General features: G+C 35.7%; 1 protein-coding gene across 12 annotated transcripts in view; it reads left to right on the plus strand.

The window, feature by feature from the left end:
- raskol (Ras GTPase-activating protein raskol) overlaps positions 1-16,205 on the plus strand; it is a 200,992-nt gene that overhangs the window by 102,000 nt on the left and 82,787 nt on the right. For 2 of the 12 annotated variants that reach the window (XM_073079035.1, XM_073079034.1), the window contains exon 2: positions 9,571-9,780. The exons of 8 other annotated variants lie outside the window; for them this stretch is intronic. In XM_073079035.1, coding sequence (XP_072935136.1) covers positions 9,606-9,780 — 175 coding nt within the window. In that variant the 5' untranslated portion in view covers positions 9,571-9,605. Of the gene's footprint in view, positions 1-9,450; positions 9,781-16,205 lie in introns of all 12 variants that reach the window. 2 more of the 12 variants (XM_073079031.1, XM_073079033.1) reach the window with 2 other exon arrangements.

Genomic DNA, 16,205 nt, shown 5'->3' on the forward strand with positions numbered 1-16,205 from the left:
GTGGAATGGAAACGAGTCGCGATTCATGGTTAGTGAAGTATTTGATGGAATCACAGCTGAAATAGATACACTTAGTGTTGTAAGCAGTACATAATTTCGATATTGATAATATTTTGCAATTTCGCAACCGCTTCAATCTTTTTTAAAACGTATCTACTTATTATTTGTACGTTATTATTGAGTTGTAACAACAAACTCATATCCATAATGTTTATCTTGATTTGTTCTAAATTCAAGGGCGTAGTATAAGTAATTATAAGTATAAGGCGTTCCAATGGAATACGTTTGTAATAACGTCACTGATAAAAAGTAGCGACCCATTTGTAAGTACTTACTTATTTGATGTCAACTAAAGAAGTTATGGACTATAGTATGTACTTAACAAGGGGTGAACTCTCTGATTGTTTCCTTCTTCCTCTTTCTTTCATATATTATACACGCGTTATGTTGCTACTCGCTTACTCGCTTAAAGGTGGTAGAACCCTTTGTGGTTCAACTCCGGCGGCACCACCGCCACACCTATTTCTACCTAATAACAGCAGTGTTAGGCGCTGCTGTGTTCCGGTTTGAAGGGTGTGGTAAGGGAGACAGACTTTTCCGAGGCGTTCCAGCTTAGTCCTCAGGGGTAGCGGCGCATCTGTGGCCGACCTCAGGTAGGAATATCTAATCCTATCTGGGGTTGATTACAGATGTCCATGGGCGGCAGTAGCCACATCAGGTGGACTGCATGCTCGTCTGCTATTCTTATATTATAAAATAAAAAAAAACTCGCTTAGCACTCAGTGGTAGGACTTCCGCGTGAGCTTAAGGGTGACTTAGGCTTCCCCTTCCGACCATCGAAATGTATGAGGGGATGCAGGCTCTATCCGGTTAAATGCAGCGAACACGCTTAGCAGAATTAGCATAAGTGTGTTATAAAGTTACTCTTAAGTCATTTCTTAACATACCGAATGATAGAATATGACGGGAAAAGCCTTTGCTTACATGGTGGAAAATTATGTTTCATGTGTGTTTTTTATGTACCTACTATAAGATACAAAGGTGTAGTTTTAATGAAAGGTAATTCTCGGAAATTTAATATTTATATTATAAAATGTGCAAGCAATCGCTTTTTAAACAAACATATCACTTGAAGGTATAATCTAATTGTATTAATTTTGTATAATGTAAAAATTAACCACTATATTTCTCGCAGTACACATAAAATATATTTCGCTACAAAAGGTTTCCTTAAAACGAACATTATGAATATGAATCGCCATAAATATACAACAATAGGTAGGTCGATGAACCTATATTCAAAACAAACAATAATAAATACATAATGGGACATTTCTCTTAGTACTATATGAGTTTTTATGTTTTTACAAAAATCTCTGTTTTGGTATTTGTATACGTATTTGCCATACATTTCCAATCAGCGCCCCTAGCGGATTCTATCAGAACTGATTGGAAATATATGGGAAATACGTAAACAAAAACAAAAGCAGTCAGACTTGTTTTAAATGCATTTACGTTGTACTGTTAATTACAATAATACAACTAAGTGTCGGTGTAAAGATAATGAAGCCGAGGTCGCGGTGACCGGCACTAAATACGAGGACAGGCTTCCTTATTTAGTCTGAATGTTTGCGAGTGAATCTCGGTCATCAAATTGAAATAAATTGGCGCTTAATCTAAACGGAATAGACATATACTTAAATACGAACTGAGCCCCGCGGTTTAAAGTATTGATATCGTAGGTTTCGGATTTTTTGTCAGGGATCGTACCTAATTCTTTTTCTAATCAGAACGAAGAGACATACAGAAAGACAGACGGACAGACAAAAAAATATGATTGATTTTCTTATAAAAACGTATATATTATATGTAGTTTCATATATATTTAGTAAAAAAACTCTTATTTTGAACTTACAAACAGTTCAAATTTATTTTTTTGTATGTTAAGATTCGCTCCTTAAATGAAAAGTATTTATTTCACCTAACATCGAAGCATTGATCAACGTCATAGATATTTTAATGTAAATTAAATTCTAAAAAGGAATTATTGGTATTCTATTAAGTTTTTCTATGTAGGTATTTACAAATTTTGTGTTAATATTTAACACATTACATTTTATATTATTACTAGCTGACCCGGCAAACGTTGTGTTGCCATATAAATAAAAAAATGTTAAGGGTGAACAACCTTTATCACTTAGGGGTATGAAAAATAGATAGTAGCCGATTTTCAGACCTACTGAATATGCATATAAAATTTAGTGAAAATCGGTGAAGCCGTTTCGGAGGAGTACGGTAACTAACATTGTGACACGAGAATTTTATATATAAGACTAGCTGACCCGGCAAACGTTGTGTTGCCATATAAATTAAAATAAATGTTAAGGGTGAACAACCCTTATCACTTACGGGTTTGAAAAATAGATAGAATATTTGAAACGATGTTAGCGAAGTCTGTCGAATCCAATGTAAAATATTCCAAAATCAACAACTACTTAAGAATTAAAAATTAATTAAAAAAACCTTTTCCCATGGACTAAATTGTGAATCTAAACCATTCTCGAGTCCCCTTGAACACACACAACAAATTTTATCAAAATCAGTCCAGTCGTTTAGGAGGAGTTCAGTGACATACACACGCACATAAGAAATATATATAAAGATTAGCACAGACATACTTGACGCTTAATAAAATCACGTACTTAACAATATGACAACTATTAATGCATAAATTCTTCAATATCAATAATAATTAAAACATCGAATATTTGAAATTTCAAAAGCCAATTAAAACAGTATTTCATTCCAGTCGCTAAAGTTAGAGCACTATATTCCGCTGTAACTTGCAAACGGGCTTAAATAGTTAATGGAGGTTGGCTAAAAATAGGTGTCCCGGCTGTGTTTGGTAAGAGTTACCTGCTACACAGATATTTAACCACTTCGAGTATTTTCGCATAAAATGAAATACATATAACAACGTATTATCGTATACGTAACAACTTGCGTTTGGAAATTATTATAAATTAATAAAACAAACTTTGGAATTTTTTGTAAACCAAAAGAAACAAACTTAGAAGATAGCTTTAAATACATTTGTAATACAGTGTAAGCTTTTTTTATTTTTCTCGCTCTTTTTCCATAATTACTCAGTATTTCTTGTTTTAAATATATTTTACGACCTTTACTTAGTTTTATTAAAGTGGATTTATTTTAGGTAAAATTTGCGAACTCATATTAAAATAATATTCGACTTGATCCATGAAAACTAGCAGAGTCAGTTACCCGATATTAAGGGTTTTCTGAAAATGTTAGAGGTTTCGTAAGATAATGTTGGGCAGCAATGTTGTATCACCAAACATACATATACACCCATATAACCGTAGACGACTTATACATTTACCGGAGTAGAACCCTTTGTGGTTCGACTCCGGCGGCACCACCGCCACACCTATTTCTACCTAATAACAGCAGCGTTAAGCGCTGCTGTGTTCCGTTTTGAAGGGTGTAGTAAGGGAGACAGACTTCCGAGGCGTTCCAGCTCAGTCCTCAGGGGTAAAGGCGCATCTGTGACTGACCTCAGGTAGGAATATCGAATCCTATCTGGGGTTGATAACAAATGTCCATGGGCGGCAGTAGCCACTTACCATCAGGTGGACTGTATGCTCGTCTGCTACACCTATTATATGAAAAAAAAGAGAAAAATACATAATGTTCACATGTGTTTCAAGTGTTCTCAGTGTTTTCATTGTCTTATTTCATTAAGCCGTACTAACAGCAGCACGTGTTCTGCAAGGCGATGAATGGGAGGCTCCGGCGTAAGGCTATTATTATTTGATTAGACGCGCGGATTAACATTCTAAAGTTGTAATGTTGCGTCAATGTATGTCTTGTGAGATATGTTGCTGATATATGCTATTGGTGTGAATTAATTAAATTGAAATAAGGTCGTTAAAGATAACATAGAGTCCACTCAAGCGTCGGGTCTTAATGTGTGAAAACTTGCAGATGGAATTAATAATCTCTACTCTACACCACATGCTCTGTTATTTACATATTTTTTGTGGATTATTTATTAATTCTAAGATTGTTTTTTTTATTTATAAGCACTTGTCGCATTGTAGATTATTCTGTTCGCCGAATTGTAGCCAAATTAATAACTTTTAGTAAGAAGAGTCACAGTATCATTCAGGTAACTTTTGTCATTACAATGTAATTGCGTGCAGTTGCTTATCTTAATTATATATAATTTTATTCATTAATCTTCATGTTAACAACAACGACGTTGCTAACAACGTCATTGCAAGTACTCTATCGATTTAATGTCTTACTCTATTAATGTAGAGTCACGAATCTCTTACGAGAGTAAAGAATTACCTTCATTATTTTTTGTAGTCAATTGACTGTAATCTGTCAATGCCAGTCGTGTTGTTACCGATTCTAGTAAATGGCTTTTCTATTTACTCCGCAATTGAAGATGTTACGCTTGTGATTATTTCATCATAGCGTAATAAGTGTATTATACGATCAATAATACATGAAGCAGTGATAGCCTAGTGGTTAAGAAACTCGGCTTCATGATCGAAGGGACCGAAGTTCAAATCCCAGGCCCGCATCTTGGTATGGATATTTTTTGGAAAATAATAGGATTTTCCATAAAACATGTGTGCGAAATTAATTATCACTTCCTTAAACAGTGAAGGAAAACATCGTGAGCAAACCTGCATACGTGAATAAAAAGTTTTCAAATGTATGTGTAGTCTACCAATACGCACTTGACCAGCGCGGTGGACTATGGCCTAATCCTTCTCATTCTGAGCCTTGTGCCCAGTAGTGAGACAGTAATGGGTTGACGATGACTACAATACAATTATCAACAATTAATTTACATAACTGTTGAAGTTTTTAATTCCATTCAAGTTCCAACGATCGCTATGTTTTTCTGTTAGTTTTTGTCTAAAATATCTCGAGGTCAAATGCCAGTGTCATAGTGCTGACTTGGGTGTGGTCAATTGGCATTTAAAGTTTTTGTTTTAAATATATTGATAAGTATACCTAATAATTATTCCGTAACTTAATGAATTACGTGGCGGAGTGCGTGCGGCGTGTAAAATAATGCAAAGTATCTGTGTCACAATAATACTATTCTGAAAATTTTAGGTTCAACTCTCGGTGATAACAAACCTTTATTTTTTGTCGTGGTGGTGTTGGGTTATACATCTTTTCCGGACAACAAGTTTTTGCGGGCAATCTATAAATTTGCTGACAAGTTGGATATTAGTATGCTCTGTACTATTGGTTTGGCACACTCATTAAACCGTTATAGCAAAAAATCCTGATTAAATTTGTAGTCAAAGTACTACAATTTTTTGCATTGCACTTCATAAGCCACCATAGCAAAAAACTGACTATATCGGTAGTATTAAGACTTGTTGACAACACAACAATGTATTAGCATGCGGCGTTTCATATTTGCATCGCTGAACGCCGGACGATACGATCTCAGATCTAGTTTAGTACAATTAACCTTGCACCGGCGGAAGAGTCTAATCTTAGTGTGTGAAATGCATTTTCTGGCGATGTTCCCAACGCTTTCCCTAATAAAATAGAAAATGATGTAATCGAATACATCAATTTGTTCGGCGTCCGGTCGTGTGGTGTTAGGTTCCTAAGCTCACAATGAACTGTTACACAGCCTTATTTATAGTTTATGGCTCGTACGGCCATTAAACGTTCGGTAATGGTGTATACAATGGAGTTGGCACTCGGCCACCTGTCGGCTCCTGTGCGCCATGGTGGATCAAAGTTAATGTGAAGGACATCTTATCTATTTTTTTGTAATATAGGAGTAGTGGACAAGCATGTCCACCTAATGGTAAGTGCCTATTGCCGCCCAGATGCGTATGTAATACAATCTTAGACAAAATTAGATTCTTACCTCAGGACGGCCATTGATGCCCCGTTACCCTTGACGAATAAGTTGAGATGCCTTGAAAAAGTATGTCTCCCTTACTATACCGTTGTTCTTAAAGAAATAGGTGTGGCGATGGCTAGAGCTCTACGAGCTTCAAATGTACGATTTATCATTAGATTAATTTGTGTTATATGTGAAGTTTAAAGTTATCCTTAGTATGTGATTTTATTTATGTACCCAGCCTATTTTATACACAGTGTTATATGTAAATTAAAAAAAAATCCGTATTCACGCGAAGAAAAACACGTTTCCTATTTCCTAATTGTAATTTTATATTAACATGTATGTTTTATTATAATAGATTATGACTAAACTCTACCTATATTTTTTATTATGAGCTATATCTTATATAGGATTGGTTTAGGTAGTTTTTAAGAAAAAACGTATGATTAGTTCTGTTAATTAGTTAGATACGGAGTAGTACATTTTGTAATTCAACCCAGGTATGAACAAACTACGTAGTACGCGTAGGACGACTGGCAAATCACCTTAGTGTGCGAGGGCGAGAAGATGAGTAATAGTTCGTATTATCGATGTACCTTTGGATATAACACTAACAAAACAACGAAATCCTAAATACACGAACTCGTAGATTGCTATATATTATCTAAAATAACCTTATTGTTATTAAGAGTCTGAATCTCATGTTCGAAGGATATTATTGCTTTGTCCTAGTGCATAGAGCATTGGGCACGCCTTAAAAATTACATGGGCTATATATGTATGGCTTTTCCTTTATTTCTTCGGTGATTCATAAAGCTTACACACACGGCATTGTTTTATACGGGATCGGCCTGCACCTAAAACGCACACAGCTATCGAAAATCAAGTAATTTTCCGTTCACGCGGATTGTAATGTACTTATTATTTTGTTGAAAACTAGGAAACTCCTGCGCCCTAATGCGTCACACAATGATGCGATACGATTGTTTGAACACTTAAAGTGCGTCACAAGAAATTGTTTTAGTTCAATGTTTTTGTTTATGGAGGATGCCGTTAGCAAGGGTTACACATTAGCGCTCGAGTAGCAACTGTGCAGTGTTTGAAGTGCTGAAGGGTACACACAGTTGAATCACCGTATAATTTACGCCATTGTATTCGGCGCCGCTGTGACGTGTGCATACTAGATTTGGCGCAAGCACTCCCCCGAACAATGGAGATGCTAAAAGCTTTTTACAATCTAATGTTTTGTAACGACGCATCGTGCAATTGTTTACTGTTAACGAGCCTACGACGGGCGTTACAATGCTTGCAACGTGAAGTGTTAACAAAAAATAATATTGTCGGAATTCACCTGTTTCTTTGAGTTCTAACTTTTTAAGTTTTAAGCACTCTTTTTTGTTGTTCGATTAATTTTCACTTTTTTCTATAAATTTCGATAGTATTTTGTTCGTTACTTGTGTGCTAACATTTGAAATACATTCGAATTTTCCGAGGCCTTCTCATCATTGTTACAACAATCTCCTGAAAACATAGATATTCACACTTATTGTTTACTTGTACAATAAACGACCGAAATGAATTATACCGCGAATGTTTTATAATTAACTTAATGAGGTATTTCGGGCTGAAGGCAGCTGTCCCCGCAATAATACTGAGAAAAAATGTTATCGCTGATTTTAATGAATAATTCGTTCTTGGCTCCACTCCAGGGTCTGCCGGATGTAAGATACGTTACAATAGGTGACCTACTTAGAATGGTGAAAAAAGGCAATTTTGGACATAGTAACGGTGAATTTGATAGAAAATTTTGATGAGATATGTTATTGGCAAATCAATCGGAATCAAAACAATAAACATCTTCAGTGTAAACAATTGGGGACAAACACCCCATTTGTTTACATTTACATGTCTTTATTGTAGAATAAAGAGATCTTAACAGGGACCAAGCTACACCTAATACTTATGGAACTTAATAAAAAAATCTGTTTAAAAAACTAATTGCAATATTTTCCAAGTATTGATGCAGATATTTTAACATATTACACTGTTTCTGTATTCTGATGTATAGCAATCATTGTAGTATTCTACAGGACATATTACTTAGTATTTTGCTTTACTTAGGTACTTATATTGTTGTAAGATTGGAAAAACATAGTGCACCTGTGATTTATTTTACAAAGAGTCACGATTCACTAACCATTGGGTCCGATTTCACAACACTAAACCTATGTGTCTGTATTATAGCGCAACCATGCACTGATTCGGATTAGTTGTTTACTACAATTATAGTGTGTATATCAACGTCAGTCACTCCACAATTATTATGTCTAACTAAAATTGTTTCAAACTTCCTTGTAATAATGATAAGTTTGTAATTGTTTATAGTTGGGGAGCCCAAGAGGGGATTTTGTGAGTGTCTCGAGCGTGGCAGACTAAGATATGGGAGATACCTTACACCCTGTAGAGTATCCTAAACCATAAATGCGCTCATCTGCCGCGTTTGAGTATGTCCACCTGACTCACTTTTTTATATTTTTGGAACCCTCTAGAAGCTGAACCCCCGCTGAATCGAAAAATATCATATAACCTTTTCTTCATTCTAACGTCTAATCTACACAATCGTATAGGTCCCAATGACATTCGAGTTTCTACACATTTAGCATCATGGGCTCCCCTACTATTAATAGGCAAACTACGATTTATTATTTTTTAATTAACACTGTAAGTAAATGAATTATTGCTGAAATTGCAGTTGAAATGCCTTTCCATTTATCATTTAGTAACTTAATGAAGCATGTGAATCGCTATCTTCGTACACGCGAGATGAAATGATGAACGCAGCTCTAAACATAACTGTTTCACGTTTTACGAAACTGTGACGTGCTTGTAAAATAGAATTTGCAGTTTACGTTATCTTTAGGTTATCTTTAGGTTATATCAATGAAATGAAATAGACAACATATTTTATTTGGAGAACTAAAGGTAGAACCCATTGTGGTTCGACTCCGGCAGCACCACAGTCAGACCTATTTCTGCCTCATAACAGCAGTGTTAAACGCTGCTGTGTTCTAGTTTGAAGGGTGTGGTAAGGGAGATATACTTTTTCGAAGCCTTCCAGCGTAGTCCTCAGGGGTAGCGGTACATCTGTGGCTGAACTGAGGTAGGAATATCTAATCCTATCTGGGGTTGATTACAGATGTACATAGGCAATAACCACTTACCATCAGGTGGACTGCATGCTCGTGCTGCTACTCCTATATTGTATAAAAATAAGAATGCAAAAAGTGTTTCAAAGTTAATCTAAGTTCGTTAAATGAATCCCAAGCAACGTTATATTTAAGGTAACGGTGTGAAACACATCGCAACAACATTTATTTTCGTCAACTCTAAGTTGTGAACGAGACGACATAAGTGTCATCCCGTAGGGCAGTGCCCCTATCCATTGAATATCGTTACGTCTTGTTGTCTGCCCGTTGCACTAGTGCCCGGTGATTTATCTGCCAATTGACGATCTACTTATGTGTTACTCAACTAAGCGTAATCTACTGTCATGTGAAGCCAAATCCCATAATCCTTATAACGATGAGATGAGTGTATAGATCTATTAAGAAGGTCTGATGTGAAATCAACACAACTTGACAATTATTTCCGTTCAGTGTAAATAAATATGAGTGAAATAAAATCAGTGTAAATGAGTTTACAAAGACAGAAGAGACCAAAATTTAAAATGTGGAAGTCTTTAATAAATAAGAAGAGAAAATACAGCGATGAGTTGCCGTGTGATCGCGAATCTTACGCCGCCCTGGCGGCGATGCAGGGAGGCACGGCTGCGACACTACCGCCATCTCTCGACGCGTTACGAGCATGTAAGTATTGTCGCTACTCCCCACTAGATGGCGCTATAGGTTTTGTAGTTTGTAAATTGTACGGTAAGCCGGAGCGCGGCTCTGCAGTTTATAATTTAATAGTAAACTAATTGTTGGATTAATCATTTACTAGTACTAACAATTAAATATTTATTTTATAAATACGTTAGGTGTGATTCATGCTTGCTTGTCTTGCGGCAGGAACGCCGTTTAGTTTTACCTCCATCTAATTATTTAGCAATTACAACAGCTGTTTGAACAATTTTATTAATCTACTGAAGTGAATTATTGCTTCGTATAGACTTTATATCCAATGTATTCTAAAGTGAAATTATATATAGGATGTAGATACAGATGTATCTCAGATACGTACTTTTCCGAGGTTTCATCTGTTAAGTCAAAAAGTTATAGTTAATCACGAAGCTTTGATAAGTAAAAGTCACGAAGATAATCGTAAAATCGTATTGTAATGGAATACCATAACCGTAAGTTTAAATGATTGGTGATTGCATAGTGATGATTATTATCAGAAATGTCCTGGAATTACATTGTGAGAAGAGAATGATTCATGCCATTGTATTTGTGATGCCGACCGAAGCAAGCCGTCTTCTAAATAAGGTTAATCTGCGTGACATTTTTGCCGAGTTTGCCGCCGTGACCCACGTCGGCATTGTGATGGACAAAGGGTTCCTAATCTGGAAGCTTCAATGCCGTTTCGTGTTATTTTAAGATACAGTACTTGCTGTTTATTGTAGTAATTCATTTACCTACACTGCTCTTTAAACTTTAAACAACAGCGATGTAGAGTCACAGGTCCTATCCGAAAAACTTTCTCTCATAAAAAGTACATGCTCTCATTAAAAGGCTATGCATAGTAATCTAAACAAATTTTGTTAAATGCATATTACTGATTTCTTAAAAACAATTTAGCTATTTGTATTTCAGTATGTTAAATACTAAGATACTAGTACATAGGCACTTGTAGATTTATGTATGAGAGTTCTTTATAATTGATGAAAGAGCAAAAAAAAAAATACTGTTTCGAAAGCATGTTTCTGTACTGTTTCTGTTTCGACAATACACGTTAAGACAATACTTGAGGAAATTGGATAATTCCAAAAAAAAAATTGTTAAAAAATACTAATAGTGTGACCATTACACAATTTAGGCTTTGCTGTAATTGTGTGTGTTGCTGTAATATATAGGTTTAATGCTAGCACATGTATTTCGTTCATATCTTTATTAATAAAATGGAATTGTCGCAAACCTGTTTCGTATAGCGACAGTTGCCTTGGAGCTCGCTATTTGTAAACAATTGTCTTTTGTCTAGCGCAAAAACCGTGAAAGGACATCACTTGGCAATCCCGTGTAGTACCAAATCCTCTATTTATATAACGGAACAATGAACTGTGCGCAACAGAAACTGAATAACTGATCATAACGAGAAGTGCCTCGGAGACAGAGCAATCTAACAATAGAGAGCCATTTAATAAGTCATTATGATACTGAAACGATACGACCAAGTGCTAGAATAGTGTTTGTAGTGGAGTAGCCATAGTAACTGTATTTTTTATGTTCTGCTGTTTTTTCTCTGTAGTTGGAGAAGGCCTGGAGCATATCGCTCCACACTGCCAGTTGTGCTTAGTTTAATTTAAATTAATAGAGTCGGTTTTTTAGGATAATTGGTAATGATCAATTTTTACTTTAGGCTGTAAACGTGTTGAACCTTATTGTAAAACGAATTAAATCCTTATATAACGTTTAAGGTGGCTTTAATATAATTACTATCTAAATTTATTTTCGGCTTGTTAGACAAGTTACAGAATTAAATTTAGACAAAACATTGTAATATCTCGGCAAATTATTCCCTATCGTTTTAGTATCTATGAAAAAGAAGGGATCATAGTTATTATGTTTTCTTACACAGTATTTTTAAAACGGTATGCAGTCCACGTCATGTCAAGTGGTTATTATTTCAGCCTTAGTTAACAGCGACATTCGCATAACTATAAAGTGTGTAGTAGTTAGTACATATTAAATCGTTTCTCGAATTGCAGTAACATTGACTGCTTAGAATACTGCGATAAATCAGCGTCTAATCGACGTCTATTCGTCGTGTAATCTACGTTTATACAATATGCGTCCCACGACATAGTTTCCATGAGTTTACGTAAATCAGCTAATAACACTAGGTACACATAACAATAAAGGATTTCCGCTCACGACATGAACAATAGGAAATATTATGAAAACTTTTGAAATTGTAAATACAGCGGTCATGATTATGTTGAGAACTAACCATATTTCCATTATAACTTGGTGTTACTGATATAATTAATGATTAAATCTCTGTAATGAGATATGGAAACGCTTTTTCTTACATTACAAGGTTAGGAATTTTTGAGCGAGGTAGGATTTTTTTACAGATATGTGCAAACGATGTTTAGTTCGAGTGTTATAACGTACACTAAAATAAATATATTATAACGTACTGTGACGTATAAAGTCTTAGGTTTGGGACCTGCTGCATAAATATCTAAATTAATTAGAAAATGTAATGTTAAAATCTTGGCTAACTGCTTTTCCTGAGAGTCGAACGTGAGTCCTTGACGTAGTAATAACGTTGTATGACCTAAATTATTTGGTTATCCAGGACGACATCTTACTAATATTATATTGCGTAGCTCAATGTTGCATATATTAAATTTATGGATTTTCCTTAGTAGGACGTATTTTCGATTAAAATCCAAGTGTGCGCATAATATACAACATGTTTTGGTGGACTGTATACGGTCATGCTAGGAAGGGCTGTTGACAACTAACTGATTAGGATGTTTTGTAGCTGAATTACAATAATTTTTAAAAAGCTTTTTTATTTAATAAACTTAGATGGTCAGCTGTAAACATCTATGTAGGTCCAGATTGTACCTTTATCTAGGACAGCTTATGACCCCAGAAGAGTGAATTTTGAAGCTTAGATATAGTGTATAAAGACCATACGCGAAATAGATCATAATCGACTTAGTGCAAGATTTGTACAGCATGTAGGTACAATCTGCATTACTTTTCTTACGTATCATAAGATAATGTAGCCGTCTTAGTACAAAATCGTTTCAAGTAGGTACCTGAGTATCCGTGTGTACGCGTTCGTTGCCACGGCTCCGGCTACGTGCTGTACAGGTTTGACCCACTTACTAGAAGCGGGCCGTCGGCGGCCTGACATCCATATGTTACGACTCCGCTGGGATTTAGACGCATCCAAGAATTGTTGTCATGCGGCTCTTATTACTATGTTTGTTTGACACAACGTTGCGTACAATACACGAGAGCGGAAAAATGCTGAATTTATTTTTGAATTTTCAGATGTACCTTACCTATTGTTAAAGCAATAAGCAAGTTTACGTCATACATCATTCAAAGGCGACAGTGTGTAAAAAACTTATCAAGTTGGCTTATAGAAAAATGACGATAATTAAATATTGGGCAGCCATCAAATGAATTCATAAAGGAAAACATCCGAGGTAGACACTAAACAAATAAATTAATATTTGTGAACTAATTCTAATTAACATTGAATAATGAACATAAGTATAAATAATGTGAGCACATTCAGTATTAACCATTTCAGTTCATATAATTATGTATGGTTAACTCCTATCGTAATATGTACAATGTATATCTAAGCTCTGTGCTTAACGAGAAACCACTGCCATTAATCCCCTGGTAGGTACTTGGGTAGTAAATTCTGTGGTCAAGCGAAATGGACGCGTTTATATGAGGATGTTACTCCTTCATGTCAGACATTGTAACGAGAGTTCTTTATCTTATGAAAATGAACTTATTTCTTAAGTAATTTATTTAATAAATTAATTAGTTTTGTCTGAAGGTGGTAGAACCCTTTGTGGTTCGACTCCGGCGGCACCACCGCCACACCTTTTTCTACCTAATAACAGCAGTGTTAGGCGCTGCTGTGTTCCGGTTTGAAGGGCGTGGTAAGGGAGACAGACTTTTCCGAGGCGTTTCAGCTTAGTCTTTAGGTAGGAATATCTAATCCTATCTGGGGTTGATTACAGATGTCCATGGGCGGCAGTAGCCACTCACCATCAGGTGCACTGCATGCTCGTCTGCTACTCCTATAATATAAAAAAAAATTAAGTTACAACAATATTTAAAAATACTTGAAATATATTTTTAGAATATTTGATTTCTTGACAAAATAATTCATGTTTTATGCGATGTTCCTAGATGAAGTCGGTTAAAAATAGGAGCATTATCAACATAGGTTTTTATTTGCCCTGATACTTTTAAAGTTAATGATGATGATTTAGCATTGTAGGAACGCATTAAATGTAGTTATGTTTGCCTATAAGGTCATCTTCTCAAATCTATGTAAAGTTGTTAATAAGTAACCGGGTACAAAGCCAAAATATTCCTAAACGTCGTCACTTCAAATACACGCCGAATAATGCCTGTTTGTGTATTGAGGTTAAATCAAGCATCCTAAGAATCATTGTTCGTTTGGCCTCGCAGCCTCTACGTTCATTAGCAAACACAAAGTAACAGAAATTAGAATAGCGTGGGTATATGCCTGTTACTTCGTAATTTGTTGCACTAGTATCAGCTTACTATGTAAAGGTCCTCCTCCGCAATTGATCGATTTGGAAGGCAGTTTTGGTGTTACTGTTTGCATTAATATTTATTAGTCACTTGATTGATGGCCCCAAATAACTGATAAGCTTGATAAAATTCATGAATGGATAATGAACGTGACGTGGCAATCGCATTGTTTATTGTTTCAGGATGTGTGGTTGAAAGTTTGGCTTCGCTGATTAAATTATTGGGGGCAAATAAAACAATGAGTCCCCAAAAGTTATAGTTTGCGGTTCATTTGAGAATTAAGAGGGTTATTTAAATATTATTTTTTACTAACTTATTTTTATTTTAACTTATGATTTTGCTTTTGGCCCTGAGCAATTCGTGGATTTGTTGTGTTCTCGTAGTCTCACGAGTTTCTGAAGGTGGTAGAACCCTTTGTGGTTCGACTCGCCACACCTATTTCTACCTAATAACAGCAGTGTTAGGCGCTCCTGTGTTCCGATTTGAAAGGTGTGGTAAGGGAGACAGAGTTTTTCGAGGCGTTCCAGCTTAGTCCTCAGGGGTAGCGGCGCATCTGTTGCCGACCTCAGGTGGGAATATCTAATCCTATCTGGGGTTAATTACAGATGTCCATGGGCGGCAGTATCCACTTACCATCAGGTGGACTGTATGCTCGTCTGCTACTTCTATATTATAAAAAAAAAGTTTGAGTCCTAGTGATATTTTTATTGCCGACTGACTATTTCTCACGAGGGCTAAACCAGAGTGTACTCGTAAAATGATTAACGATCTATATGTACAATTGTTGTTTTTTTAATAGCTAAATGAGTAAATAATTTGCGTTAATCATATGTAATTATATTGATCACCTCGAGTAATTGGCAGCCACAATGCAATTAATTATTCATCCATCTATGGTATTCGTAACATGCAGGTATGCGTATGCAAATGTTAACGCTACTGTTTTTTCTCATCTTCGAAGATTCCCATTCCTAGTAATCACATAGACATGTAGCTTTTCCCAATGGCCTTGTATATGGGACGGATGCGTGATATTGCACTTAATTCGCCGTACATGTCGCCGGCGACGGCAACTGGATCCAAGTGGAGAGAGCTTGAAAAACTAGTTGTCCGCACGTTCGGAAGACGGCCATTACTGAATTCTTCGCGGTTTTTACAAGTTAAGCTCTCAGAAGTGATTTTAAAAGCTGGAAGTGTTTTCTTGTTTTTCTTTCGTGTATAACTACTACTACTGCGATGTATGTGTACTACATTTCATACATATCGTGTGACTTATTAATGAAAGTGGCAATGTTTTGTCAGTTAACATTATGGTATTAATGTTATAGCTAAGCTATTTGGAGGTTATGTAACGAATATAACATCAATTGTGTTTTAAAATTTTGAGAGCTAGAGGACTGATGATTTGTATTTTTACTGCTGTAAAAAATGTGCCAAATAATTAATCTATTAAATAGCCTTTCTCAAAAACTGACAAAGTGGGCTTTAGATTTTTTTGCACTAAACGTTTCAGAACTATTAATACTAACTTACTCGTACATATAATATCTTTATGCTGAACTTTAACAAGTGCCACATGCAGTACTCACATTATTTGTATTAATAAGCTCCGGAAGAAAGCCCCAAGCTATATCTCATTTTATAATTGAAGTGCGGATCTTTTCATTAAGCCGATGAAAACAATGATTCACAATGGGATGAATCACCGTGTGGGTTGGAGGATCGTTGGCATTGATGGCTACCCATACAGTTGACTCTTCGCTTGCATTGCCTTATTGTCCTCCCCCGCGGTTAGGTGTAAGGTTGCT

The sequence above is a fragment of the Epargyreus clarus genome, unplaced genomic scaffold, assembly GCF_041222505.1.
Source record: "Epargyreus clarus isolate Ecla_fem2 unplaced genomic scaffold, WU_Ecla_fem_2.2 ptg000014l, whole genome shotgun sequence".
NCBI lineage: Eukaryota > Metazoa > Arthropoda > Insecta > Lepidoptera > Hesperiidae > Epargyreus > Epargyreus clarus.